This window comes from Calliopsis andreniformis, chromosome 9 (genome assembly GCF_051401765.1).
Source record: "Calliopsis andreniformis isolate RMS-2024a chromosome 9, iyCalAndr_principal, whole genome shotgun sequence".
Taxonomy (NCBI): Eukaryota; Metazoa; Arthropoda; class Insecta; order Hymenoptera; family Andrenidae; genus Calliopsis; species Calliopsis andreniformis.
The window spans coordinates 4,284,438-4,298,222 of record NC_135070.1 but is presented as its reverse complement, the minus strand read 5'-3'; the positions used below and the strand labels follow the sequence as shown (position 1 = coordinate 4,298,222).

The 13,785-nt window shown below is 30.4% G+C and overlaps 3 protein-coding genes and 1 long non-coding RNA gene across 13 annotated transcripts in view; 1 reads left to right on the top strand and 3 right to left on the bottom strand.

Annotated features, from left to right (window-relative positions):
• The window catches only part of Rdx (BTB/POZ and MATH domain-containing protein rdx), an 84,609-nt gene extending 79,915 nt beyond the window's left edge, over nucleotides 1–4,694 (top strand). For 7 of the 9 annotated variants that reach the window (XM_076386219.1, XM_076386215.1, XM_076386216.1 and 4 more), the window contains one exon: nucleotides 390–4,694. In XM_076386219.1, coding sequence (XP_076242334.1) covers nucleotides 390–534 — 145 coding nt within the window. In that variant the 3' untranslated portion in view covers nucleotides 535–4,694. The remainder of the gene's footprint in view (nucleotides 1–389) is intronic. The other 2 variants (XR_013002729.1, XM_076386222.1) reach the window with 2 other exon arrangements.
• Nucleotides 3,793–4,278, bottom strand: LOC143184177 (uncharacterized). Its single transcript, XR_013002730.1, has 2 exons — nucleotides 4,159–4,278; nucleotides 3,793–3,971 (listed from the first exon to the last, which is right to left on the bottom strand). It is a non-coding gene; the product is annotated as an uncharacterized LOC143184177 (long non-coding RNA).
• Nucleotides 4,695–5,452: 758 nt separating the features above from the next.
• On the bottom strand, nucleotides 5,453–6,569 carry LOC143184176 (huntingtin-interacting protein K). Its single transcript, XM_076386223.1, has 3 exons — nucleotides 6,186–6,569; nucleotides 5,817–5,924; nucleotides 5,453–5,689 (listed from the first exon to the last, which is right to left on the bottom strand). Exons 1-3 carry the CDS (start codon nucleotides 6,339–6,341, stop codon nucleotides 5,594–5,596), a joined length of 360 nt encoding a protein of 119 aa, XP_076242338.1. The 5' UTR covers nucleotides 6,342–6,569; the 3' UTR covers nucleotides 5,453–5,593.
• Nucleotides 6,570–9,050: 2,481 nt separating this feature from the next.
• On the bottom strand, nucleotides 9,051–11,559 carry Orc2 (origin recognition complex subunit 2). 2 transcript variants are annotated; one of them, XM_076386212.1, is made up of 9 exons: nucleotides 11,433–11,559; nucleotides 11,255–11,371; nucleotides 10,967–11,182; nucleotides 10,631–10,881; nucleotides 10,334–10,548; nucleotides 10,129–10,258; nucleotides 9,814–10,054; nucleotides 9,505–9,738; nucleotides 9,051–9,416 (listed from the first exon to the last, which is right to left on the bottom strand). In XM_076386212.1, the coding sequence occupies exons 1-9, from the start codon at nucleotides 11,485–11,487 to the stop codon at nucleotides 9,217–9,219; spliced, it is 1,659 nt and encodes a 552-aa protein (XP_076242327.1). In that variant the 5' UTR covers nucleotides 11,488–11,559; the 3' UTR covers nucleotides 9,051–9,216. The 2 variants fall into 2 exon arrangements, with proteins under 2 accessions (XP_076242327.1, XP_076242328.1); XM_076386213.1 differs by having other exon boundaries at nucleotides 11,255–11,317; nucleotides 11,433–11,554.
• Between the last annotated feature and the right edge of the window lie 2,226 nt (nucleotides 11,560–13,785).

Here is a 13,785-nt window from a genome sequence, read left to right as displayed (position 1 = left end):
GTTTATATGAACTTCCTTTATTCTTTTCGTGTACTAAATCCATCCGTAAAGTAATTCTCACATATTACACACAAAAAAATGTTAAGCTGAAGTTATTGAAGTCTCTTGTAAAATTTACAAATGTACTGTAACATGCTTGAGTTGCTCTTACTGTAGTCAAGCTACCTTTGTTAATTTTACAAAAATCTGTAACAGATCCTACAAAAGTCCAACCTACTTAAATTTACTTAGGAGACTTCTGTAAGATCCGTATGACCATTTTTTTTCTATACGGGACAACTTGCATACGTATTCCAGTAGTAAATTACATGTGAACGAATTTCGAATGTGAATAATCGGTAGAAAAAAAAAGCAGCAACAACCTTGAATTGTTGTATTTTCGTTTCCAGACACGCGACGGACGTCATGGACACAGCAGGTTTTAAATCGATGGTGAGCTCCCATCCACATCTAATAGCGGAGGCATTTCGAGCATTGGCCACCCAACAAATTCCACCAATCGGACCGCCCAGGAAACGAGTGAAACAGAGCTGAAAACAGTCACCGCTAACACCGGGCACGACCTCCACATCGCCCCCGCCTATTTTACATCCTTCATGACTTTTTTTTGTGTACGGTGATCGCCGACAGAGAAAAAAGTAGTGTGTTCGAAATAAATGTTTCCTAGTGTGCCATCCTCTGGCCCACTCAAAAGGAACTGCAGTGCGAAAAAAAAAGTGGAACTGTCCCTCGTGATTTCGAGCTGCCGGTTAGAGGTTGCTATTCGGAGTGACGATAGTTGGGGTTCGGCCAATTCGAAGCGAGATAAATTCGCAGTGATAACAGATTCGCTGGACTCTATAAAGCAGTAAATCGTCGTTGAAATGAACTGAATATCTGTCAGCAGTAAACAAAACCAAGGGAAGAACAAACGTATGTACTTGCAAGATTTAACGCGACGGAATGTAAGCCTGAGAGAAACGAGTATTCGACATACAATACAGGACACGACGATAGTACTCTTTTTGTCTTTTTTTTTTTTTGCAATTGTGCGTTTAACATTTTCACGCGTGAGAATGAAGAATTTGTGTTTTTCGTCCCTCGAACTCTACCATTCGGATGTCAGCGATTTGTCAATGCGCATCGTTTAGGGTCTCACATGGATTTGCTTTTTGTTTCTACAATGAGGACAAAACGAGAACGCGATTGCCATCCGTGATCGAAGGGATCCAAAAGCAGCCAGAGGACCAAGGCGAGATTGAAACTCGCTGAAATTACATTAAACTATACTACACTACACCCTCTCGTATACACATACACAAACACATACACACATATACATCAAGAACACACGTACACGGCAACATAATGCACGAAGGAAGTTGTGATAGACATCGGCCAGGCGATATTAAAACATTTTGTTCCTTTGTCAAAGAAAAAAGAAAGAAATGGATCAAACGATATCCCACACGTTTGTTCGTCGCGTAATGAGCAAAGACAAACAAAACGATTAGATACTATGTTTATTATCGATAGTGATTTTTAGTTATAAAAAAGAAAATGAAGGAAACACAAAACGTGAAACTCTTCCAGGAGAAACGATCCTAGTTAGTGTTTTTTATGATCTCTTTCTCTCAACATGTACGATTACTACTATGATTACTATTAATGCTACGCAATCTGTGCCCCTCTTCTCTTAATTGAACTCATATTTTTGTATATTTTTTGTCTGCAGAGATTTTCCCCTATTCCTCTAAATGCGGCCTTTTCTTCCTTTCCCCCTTTGTCACTAGGCACAGTTTGTTTTGTTTTTTCGAGTATTGCATAGTAGATGAAGTGATAGATTCGAATTATTATTATTATTATATTATTATTATTAATATTATTATTATATTATTATTATATTATTATTATTATATTATTGTATTAAATTTAAGGTTGTCCATAATTTATCGAACTTTATGTTGATTATTATTGAAATATCTATCGTACTTGTACGCAGGATCCGTGTATTAATTAGTAATGTTAATCAAGAATCGCATTAAACGCATAAAATGAAAGAGGACACCTCGGTGACATTATTATTAGAAATAAACCTTGAAATAAAACGGCGCAGAATGCGGAAAATGAGACGAAAGAGGAACGAAAAAGGAAAATTCTATAAATAAAAAAAAAATGTTAGTCAATTATCGATATAGTGCGAAATAATTAATCGTTTTTTATGTAATTGATTGTCCAATCGTGAGATCAATGTGGTCAATGATTTTAAAATTATGGGCAACCAGAAAGAAAGGAAACGCAAAACAACAATAATCATTTAGCATACCGTACTGGCTTCCTGATCCTCTGACCTAGCTTTACCGAATGTGTTTTTAAAATAACGAATGAAAATACCCTACCATTGCAGAAGAGAGTAACGATAATCGACGATTTAATGCCATACATGTTCTGTGATAAGACCACTGTAATTACCACAATTGTAATCTCACATACACACATTACACACACGTACGTACATACGCCTTTCTAGAACTTCTGACGATCCTGGCAGCCAGTGAAAATTTATCTTTTAAGAAACGGTCGCTACACCCGGACAGTCCCAAAACTAGCGTCCCTTTCGATTTTAAGATTTTTACTGTACATATCTACTGTATTTTATAAGAACTGAACCGAATGGAACCATACTTTTACGATGAAGGGTACAATAACCAACTATATAATTTATTCTATTTTACAGACTGTGCTAAACTCATGTTCCTTGAAACACTAGCAATGCTTTAAGTAAATGTATAACATAATAACGACAAATTAATACGATTAGGAACAAGCGTACGACGGGAGCGTCTCTTTGATCTCGACACATACACGCATTTATCTGTTAGCCCGACATCAAATGCGTTTCTGTCGAGATCAAGTAACAGAGAAAAATCCTATGGGAAACATAGTTAGGAAACGTTTTTCCACCGTTTTTTACAAATAATGTTTATTTCAGTCCGTAGTTCGTTAGGGCTTAAAAACAAACGAAACAACAAAGTAAGGATACAAAAAATGGAAAATGTAAAAAAAATATGAATGTAAGCGGTTTAAGGAACAGATTTTGGCCGTGCTCGCTCAGATTTTAAAATTTAAAACGAGGTAAAAAAACGTCTACGTCCATTCTACCCATTCTATCTTTGGGACTGTGCGGCAAATATCTCATGAAACTCGTAATGTTGAATGTCTTTTTCCTAAAGAAAAAAAAAAACGAAACTAATATTAGTCCGTATGACAGTTGGAAAAAAAAATATTAGATGATGCAATTCTTTGAACCAATTTGCATGAGCGTATGACTGGATAATTTGATAAACTAAGTACAAGTAAGACAAGTGTTACCTCATCATGAAAATCAGCATGTTCGTGTTGCTCTAGCTACTACTGCGCTGCTGTCTGATACTACACACTTCCGTTGTATATTGCATTTAAAAAAGAAACTTGAGGAAAGCTTTTTTGTAATAAAATAGTTCAGCAGTGGTAGCTTTTCAAAGTACATGACTGCTGTTCATCGAACCCAGCTCATACAAACGTTCATTTTTCCATTTACTTTAAGTCATTGCACCACATCAAATAAATGACATTTTCATTATATAATCATGAGAATTTTACGTGATTTTCATTATCCCTGTCTCATACTAATGAACAAAGTGGTTTTCTTCTGTTTTCAGTACTCGAAACATTGCAAAATATAAGTGAAAATGAAATTTAGGAAAAAAAGATATAGATTTTGTTACAAAAAAAAAGCTCCAATTCTTATACCAATATAATTAATCTCACGGATTTTTCAATATCAAATTAATTTATTTCTCATTTACAAATATCTACCTAGGTACCTATACATAATTTCCAATATTTTAAATATGATGGGAGACAGGAAAGCCTTGATTAGTTTGATGGGTCACTCGCTCAGATGGTTTTGGAGTATCTGGATATACTGGTGGTGCTTCGAGCATAGATACCTAAAAATGTATACATAATACATTATAGCAACGCATTCCATGGTAAAGTCTGATATTTATCTATCACTAGCTGATAATAAATAAAAGATAATAGAAACAGAACTGATTAGATTTTGAGCATTCAGTAATTTGTACTTTTCTTTTGTCTTGCCATTTCTGAAGTGCTTGTTGAATATAAATGACTTACTCTGTTAAAGGGTGATCCATAAAGAGGAGGAGCACTGCAAGCTTCACTGTAGGATGGTGGCCTGTCTCTTGAGTCATAGATCGAATAGCATTGCATCACACCAGAGTTTGTACTTTCACTATTATGTTCACTTTGACAGACAGCTTCTCCCAAGTACCTTGCTTGTGATGTTCTGTAAATGCTTACGAACAATATTCATATCACTTCATATAAACAACATCAAGCTATTAATTCTGTTTTTCACTTTAATAGAAAAAGGTGACAATATCCTATTATGTATATTCTATTATAATTGAAAACAACTTGCCAAAAAGAAATCCGTACCTGCTACAAGTTTTGCAATACATTATAATCGCAAAAAAGATACCAAACATGAATAATAGGAACACTATAATCTGTGTAGCTGTAATTGTGTACCAGTCTTTATTCCTATAAGAAAAAACAACTTAGAAAGCTAGGTCTACAGTGTTTATAGTACATGTATGTTTATACGGAAAAAATAATCTTACCAATAAAAATTACAGTTGACATATGCAGCAGGATGAAGATTCAAATATCACAGAAGAAGAGACATAAATAAAACAAATCTAATGCTTCCTTCTCTAAACAATTTTTTTTGTATTTAACTCACCTTTGCATTTCAAACAGAGCTCAGGTGCTTCAGAAGATTGAAATTTGTTGTTTCCTTTGTTAACATCATTTGGAAATTGAATTACCGAAGCATTTAGTTCTGTTAATAAATTACTTGTCAGAAATATTCTAAAGAATAGGAATGCTATAAAAGATACGAATTGTGATACATACCTATTTTTGTAAATAATGGATCTACTGTAATCATGTTGATTGTAAGAAATAACAAAATTTATACAATAACAAAACAAAATGCTCAAATATCTAGAATACTTTGATATTAATCTAACATTATTAACTGAATGCAATATGAAAAATGAAAAATTCAATATTTTACATTTAAAACTTAAATCTCTGCACAACAACTTTAATCACATCATAACATGCATAACTTTTAAAATTTCACAATTGATCCAAAAATAAGCGTAATGTTTCACCTTTCAGAAGCAAGTAAATATCTTGTTTCAAACTAAAATATCAAGTATTTATTGCATGTATAAAGGCTACAATCTTATCAATAGGAAACTCCCTGATAACACGTGTAATCAGTATTTCAATTACGTTTTCATAATGTTTAATACAGCTCTTAACATATTGTTAGGTAAATAATCATTAATGTCAATACCTTCGCAACAAGTGGTAACAGGTAAAATAATAAGGAATATTACAGAATCACTTAGTATATATTTTGTATTATATATGAATAAATATTGGTAATTCAAAGTCATAACAATACCTAAGACCATATAATTTACAATAGAATTGAGAATTGTGTAAATGTTTACAGGAAATTTATTCTATACAGTTAATTTGTTAATGTAATTAACGCCTCCACAACATTTCCTCTGTGTTCCCTAAGTGTTTGTTCCGCTACAATTCGACTTATTTCCATCTCTTTCATCTGAAATAAAATCATAATATTACATTCTCTACAGAAAAGACATAATTTTAAAAAATTAACATTTATTAAAACATAAATAAAGTAGGCTCAACAATAATAACAAATATGTATACATGTAATATCTTACTATAAGATCAACATCTTCCTTTTTTATAGGAACTTTAAGCAATTCCTTTTCTCTAGCTTTCTTTTCCGCAGCTTCTTTATTTCGTCGATCACCAATTAAACTCAAGGCCTATAATAAATAAATTGAATCGAATAAATAAATCGTCTATTTCATTATAAGTACACTCAACTGTGTACAATATAGGTTAGGTCTTACATTATCCTATTCTTTTTTAATAATCACTTTGCCATATCAAGTCGCATAGATAATAAGAATAAAAGAAATTATTACGGTCTCTACATAAATACAGCTACATCGCTATAAAATGAAATGTAATAATGTGATAACAAACGTAAACACGTGGAGTAGAAACTGACACAAAACACTCACACAAGAAAATCCATCAGACGAAGATATTTCTTTTTCTTCCGCGTAATCTGTAACTTTTTCCAAATCTGCCGCGCCGCTGTCATATTTGGCAGCCTTTTTCTGCGACTTCTCTTGCTGTACTTCATCGGAATCACCATTTACATCGTTATCCGCCATTTTTTTTCGTTTTTGTAACAAACTTCACCCTATACAATTGTTGAGGCTACATGCATCAACTTCAGACTTTAGACTGACTGTTCTATATATACAGGATGTCCCAGAACTAGTGGTACAAGCGGATAAAGAACGATTCTTTGATTTCACATGAAAAGACAAGTCAAAAATATTGAATAAACTCTTTTGATAACTCTGCTTCGTTTTCGAAAAATCTGGCTTTTATTTTGATCAGCAGGTGTTCAATCACGCCGAGATGGCATGAAAAATATATTTCAATTTCGATAATTCTGTAACTTGTGTCTAATAATAAGATTATGTGTATTTCGAAAGTGACATAAAACTCAAAAAACACAATTTTTAAAATACAGCCATGAAGCAGTTTATTAATCTATTGTTTTTTTCAATTTTATTAATTTAGCGCATATAATTTTTTTCTGAACTTACGAGTAATACTTTGTTTTTTTCTGAAAAACATACTTTTTCAAGTTCCGTCATTTTGTAAATTATTATGTAATGTGTCTCTATTATTCAGTACAATTTCATCCATCTCCGGGATATTGTACGTTCCCTTTTTTTATTTATTTATCTGTATTTGATCACTTATACGTATTTTACCAATCTTCCTTTATATCTGCTTTCATTGGAATCTATTCATTGTTTTCAACAATGTTATCGGATTAATTTGTCTTCAGTACATAACGAAGATTTATACACTGTTTGTAAGCATTGAATGTTATAACCAGCGGATTTAAATCTTAAACTATTCTAAATAAAAATTCAAGTATGCACATGTATTTAATTTTATAATTTAAGACTATATTACAACGAGTTTTTACAATTTATCAAAACGTTCTAAAAATTTACTAAACTTTCAGGTATAATAACGAATCTGTTATAAAAATTCTTTGTGCTATATGTGAGCAATTAATAACAACGCCAAGGAAACTGCTGTCGACATTAGCAATAATCTTGCCACTATTCAATAGATACGATTAATAAAAGCACAGCTATTTGCACCGACATTGGCCAATGCGCACGTCGAGCCACAAGGTCATTTTAATGAGTCAGTTGAACAATTTTTTTAAACCAGTGTAAATTGTAAGTTTATGAAAATCAGTGTAAAATTAAGGGTAAACCTTACTTTAAATCACTCAAATTTCTAGCTATTTTTTGTTTTCTGGTATTATTCGACGATTAAAATAAAAATATACCACTCTTAACGTTAGTGAGCTCATCAGTTAAGATATTACGCGCATGCAAAACTGTAGTTAAAACCTTCTTTATCGATGAATTCTTACCCATATAACACAAAGATGTCTTAAAAACATCTTAAAGATATCCAGAAAATCCTAAAAATGTCCAAAAGATGCTTTTGAAACGTCCGAAATTACAAATCAGTATGTGTTTAACGCGTCTTAAAAGACATTCATAAGACGTCTTAAAGACGTCTAAACAACATCTATAAGATATTCAGACCAAAAATAGACGTCTTTAAGACATCCATGCAGCGTGTCTTTAAGACGTTTCATGAACGTAAATTTCGGAAGTTTTTAAGACGTACGTTGTTGAATATTTCTAAGACGTCTAAATTATATCGAAGACGTTTAGGCATAAAATGGACATAAAATAAACGTTTTCAAGACGTTATCTGCTATTTGAGTAACGTTAAGAGTAGTATTTTATTTGTATTCTAATTTTCGAATAAAAGTTAACAATTTTTGGTGACCCAAAGTAAAGTTCAAGCAAAAATAATGTCACATAGTTTCAAATAAATATTTACTATTCTCAGGGGAGAGTCGTACAGTACTGACCACTATATAAGCTTTTCTGTTAGATATCTTGAATTAGAATCGGTAGAATTTAAATTTTCAAAAAGTATTATATTTTGTAAATAGAACTTAATAAAAGAAGGGAACAAGCTGTTATGAAATTTATTAATAAGAATTGATAATTCGCATAAATAAAAAAGATGTCATTTTTAGAAAACAAAAAATTGTCGTCCAATACCCATTAGCTATTTAATTAGTAGATTTTTAGGTCTAAACTCTAAACGATTAATAATATTAATAAAAAGACAATTAAACATTATAATAGTACTCAAACTTTATTGTTACACTAAAACTAAACTAGAGAGATTTCTTTAATAATTTCTATAAAATCAGAAGATATCGCTGCGAAAGAAATTCCAATGAAATATACAGGTTAAAAATGGTCAACAATCGGTTAATCGGTACTGAACGACGAACATGTGGAAACACTTTAGATTATAGTTTTTTAATGTGTAACAAATTGCATAACAAGGGCTTTTTAATATACTCAGAAGATTAGAGAAAGTATATATTAGAGAATAAAATCATTTACTTACCTATAATTCGTAAGATAAACGCTAAAAAATAACTTTCACGCACTGAATGTCAGTGAAAACGTTTAATGCTATATAAAATCGAACGTAATCGATTAATCGATTTGGTGGTGAGGTATGTTCGATATATCGTACGTTCATTTATTTTTTTAAACGAGAATGCTACTTTTTGTTAAGAAAAGCAACAATTAACTTTTATCGGTAGTCGGTATTGCACTGTACTACGTGATTCTCTTCTAAAAGTTGAATAGCTCGAATGTATCTGATTACTTTTGATTTGTATCACTTTGCCATAATTTGATATGCAAACTTTATCCTAATTGATTAATAGCATAACCAGGGTTAATTTTCTTTAAATTAAGAACAAATTTGAAGAATAAGTTTCAAAAATAATTTATTTTATTCTTCATTTTAGTTTGTTTACAAAATATTATACAAACTTTATTTATTAACAAATCTAAAAATTTGAATTTCAAAATACATCCATTCCTTATTGTAGCATATTTAAAAACATTACGGTTCATGCTCTTCCAAAAATTGTTTTAAAAGCACATTACTTAGTGGAATTACGAGATGTTCAACACTGTCAATGTTGCGTTTTACTTTCACTAATTTGTGATCTATAAACTCTGTTAATTGTGCCCTCAATGCTAAGTCCGAACTTACAAGGAATCCTTCTCGAGCTGTTCGATAAAGATCTTTAAATGCCATTCCTGATAGAAATAGTAAATATTAATTTTAAAATTATTATAACGTATAATATAGAAAATTGAATACAGAAGGTTTCCTGTAGTTAATTACCTGTAAAATTCATGTTACTACTGTTACTCAATTGATACTTAGCAAGCAATATGTAAATTGATTTGGCATTTGAATTTAAAGAAAGGAAAACGTTATGAAGAGACGACAAAGCAAGAGAACCACTTTGTTGCACCATGAGTGAACTTTCATAAGATGTCTCTTCTTGATAGGATAGAAACGTAGTTGTGTCCCACCAAAAGAAATTATATTTTGCGCGCTTTGTGTGATCCCATACTATAAATGCATAATATACAAAAATTAATTAAAACAGAATAAAGTAATATTTATATAAAAAGCAACTGAACATACACAATGGTGCATTAATGTGATCGACTGATGCTAAGATGCAAAGATTTGATATTTTTGCAAGACAAGAAAGTACATCTTGTACTTTATTTGAGCGTAACATTATACCATCTATATTATGTATTAATAAATAAAGTCTATCTTCTGGATTTTTCTTCAACGTTTTTTCAATAAGATCTACACATTCACTTGTGTTAGTGGGACAACTCAATCCTAACAAATCAACAATTATACCATCCAGTATCTAAAAAAAATAGTTATTTTAAAAATTATTACATTACTAACAGTTTTTACGTTAATTGTATTCATATAACTTACATCCTTTGTAGTCAAACTGGGAAAAAATCCATTTACTACCAATGATGGATGATAAGATACACTTTTATAAAAATTATTAATCAAACATCTTTTTGATCCTAATCCATAAAGCAGTACAGTGTAACCTTGTCTACAATGAAATGTAATAGTTGTGTCTTACATTGAACAAATAATTCTTAATATCTTATTTTTTTTCAATACTTACTCCATGATAAAATACCACATAGGAAACAATTTACTGTAACTTTCAGTTAATGAATAAATATTCTTTTTATGTTTTGTAGATATAAAATTTTGATTTGTTAATAGCTGTTCTAATTTTTCCTTTGTTAAACGAGAATTACGTAAACGTTCTAATGTATGATCAGACGTAATTACTTTTTCTGATTGGGTTACAAAATATTCATCAGTTTTCATATGCTTGAAAAACAGAAAAAAAATAATATTAATATAAATAGTGTACTTAAATTATATTATCTTGCACTTGCTATTTTCTACTTACAAAATCATTATGAATCACAACGGGTTTATTGGCAGTATTTATCCTTTTCGGTGTACTCAATAAATTTGATTGAAACATAAATTTTTTTTTCTGAACTTTTGTAACAATTTCATTCTCCTCATCATTGCTGTAATCAGTACACTCACTTCCGCTACTTTTATCATCTGTATCATCTTCAGAAGGTACATAGTCGCTAGGTTCTGAAATGCTTTCACTTTCACTTGATACCAATTCCAAATTTCTCTGAATGTCTGAAGTTTATCATTTCAAAATATAAATTAATAATATTTTCTCAGTGTTATTAAAACAACAATATATTCACTTAAAAATCCATACCTCTTTTACCAAAATTTTTTTTATCTGTTTTCAATAAATCCTGATCATCTGCATGCAGTCTTTCAAGAAGAACCCTAGGTTCATTTACTACTGTTTGCTTTTTTGTACTAACAGGTGTACGACACAAATTTGCCTTTTGTGTCATAGCATTTTTTTTACTAGGTGTTTGAAATTTATATAATACTTTACCGCTAACGTCATCGTTAGAAAACAGTTCTATATAAACAGCATATAATTTAAATACTAAAGAAAAAAGGAATTAGATTAAATATATTACTTGAAAATTACCAACTGGTTTTCGTATATTTTCTTCTATGCTTTCAAGTTCCTTTTTCATAGCATTTGATGTTTCTGAAAAAATATCTTCATCTTCGTTTGAGGATGTAAATTTTATAACTTTACCATCTATAATATAAAAGATTTATCAAAAACAATTTCCACTTTGTGTAAACAATCTACTTATTACCTTCAATGCGAGCTTTTATTCGAGAAGATCGTCGTAAACTTTCATTAGAAGACATTATATATACATAAATAATACGTATACAGACGTACTAACAATTTAAATGGAAATCTAAAAAATATGCGTCTTCAGTTGAAAGTATTTAAAAGTACGTAATCGCTAGTATTGTAGTATTATAAATCAGAATCAGAATAACCGCCTTGTTGCACTTGTTTGAAAACATTATGATGCATTCTCATATTAATTTGAACAAAGTTGTTGAAAATCATTGCTTGCTCACGTTTGCTTAAAAATAGAAGCACTCTTAAGCATAGAATTATTGATCATTATAAATTTTCTTTACTTTTGACAATAATACTTTTATTATTTCGGAGGCAATAAATAATTTGAATGATTAAAAACAAATTAAACATCAATAATAGTAAAGGTTCCCGGTGACATTCGTGGAATAATTGGAAACCGTTCTTTATTCTCTTGAAATATGGTTAATAATATACACACACATACATTATGCACACATAGAATGCCTTACTGTACATAATTAAACATTGTATGGTGTGTTGAAGCCTGTTTAATTGTGAAGTCTATAAAATGTTGCAAAACACATAAAATGATTGTATATAATCTATGTAATTAGTTTCAGTCAGTGAATTGTTTAGTTTTTATTTTACGTATATCGTGTTGTGTTCATGTAGTTATACCGCCAAATATTTTGCAGCATTGTAAGCACGTGTCTGTACTTTGTTTGTAAAATTATTTACGTGTATGTATATGGTTATTTAAGCTTATTTCGATTCAATTAATGCGTGTAAATATTATAGTGGTCAATAATAAAGTTTGTAAGAGACGTGAAAAATAAGATCTTATTTTATACGTGAATTCTAATATTTTATCAAGCCTTATTTGAAAAAAGAAAGGACAAGATAAGTTTTATTTTAAAAAAGAACTAGATAATAAGATAATCATTCAGACAGTATGACTGACCTAGATACAGAAGATTCCTTAACAAAGTTAAATACTCAACTAAATAGATCTATGATTTTGATGGATATTGCAACAGAGAAAACAATGAATCAACCAAAAAGCAACAAGTCCATAAAGATTAACACGAAGATTCTGCCTGCTAGTCCAGCTAATGCTTCTCCTGTATCCAGAAAGAGTATTTTAAAAAAATCTGATAAAAACAAAACATTAACAGGAGATATAAGTGGTGATAGAGACATATTAAATATTACGAATCATGATAGAATGTCAACAAACATGGAAAATACTCCTAGACCACATAATGTAAATATAGATTATCTTATAAAACCTTATGTCTATTTTCTTCTATGTTTATTTTTTACTATTACTTTTAGATTGATGACTTGGTAAGAGAAGAAGATTTAATTACAGAATCCACAGATTCTACGTTCACCTTAGATGATATATCTGACAATGAAGACATATGGATAATGGATATTCCTAGAACAGTGAGTTTTATGTCTGTAGTGTTCATAGTTGTAACTCTTTGCAATGCTTGCTTTCTTTGACTTTTTAAACAAGTGTTTCTTCGTTGTTCATTTGAAATAACGACATGGTGTTAATGATATACCAGATATTAAGAAACAAAACTATTTTTTAAATAAAAGTTGTTATAGCTTACTCAAACTTATAATAAAAGAAAACAATAATTTGTTTCATTTCTTCACATGTAAGTTGTATTTATTTTCATACTTAATTTTTAAAAAGAAATACATAAAAAAAATTTTATTTTAGACTCCACTTCTTTTTGTGTGTAGTATCATATATTTTCTTTATTTATGCCACTTATTGCAGGACATTGTTTGCATAAGAATAAATAATTAACTTATTATACTATTTCAGAAAGATTATGGCTATGACCTTTAGATACTTCAAATATAAAGAAAATTTTATGGTAATTATAAAAATTATATAATTTGTAGATAGATCCAGCAGAACTTAGGGGGCAAACATTAGTATTTGGAGAAAAGTCCAAATTTAAGATTAAAGAAGAACGATACTATGCTGTGAATCATGACAGCAAATATAGTGTCACCTGCGTATTTAACACTGGCAAAGTGAAGTCACGATATAAAACTGGTAATTCATCTCTTCTTTCTCTCCTTTAACAAAAGATATAATCAGTGATTTTCACTAATAACATTATGTTTTCTATATACAGTTAATGTAAAACCAGCAGGTGCAATTACCATTAGAAGGAAACTTTCAGGTATTTCAAAAACTAAACCACTACAAATAGAAAACTCTAGTGTGCCATTTCCTACAAATTTAAAACCTCGCCATCCACTATTTGGTGTAAATTATGAAGGTAAAATTAGAAGAAGTGCAATCA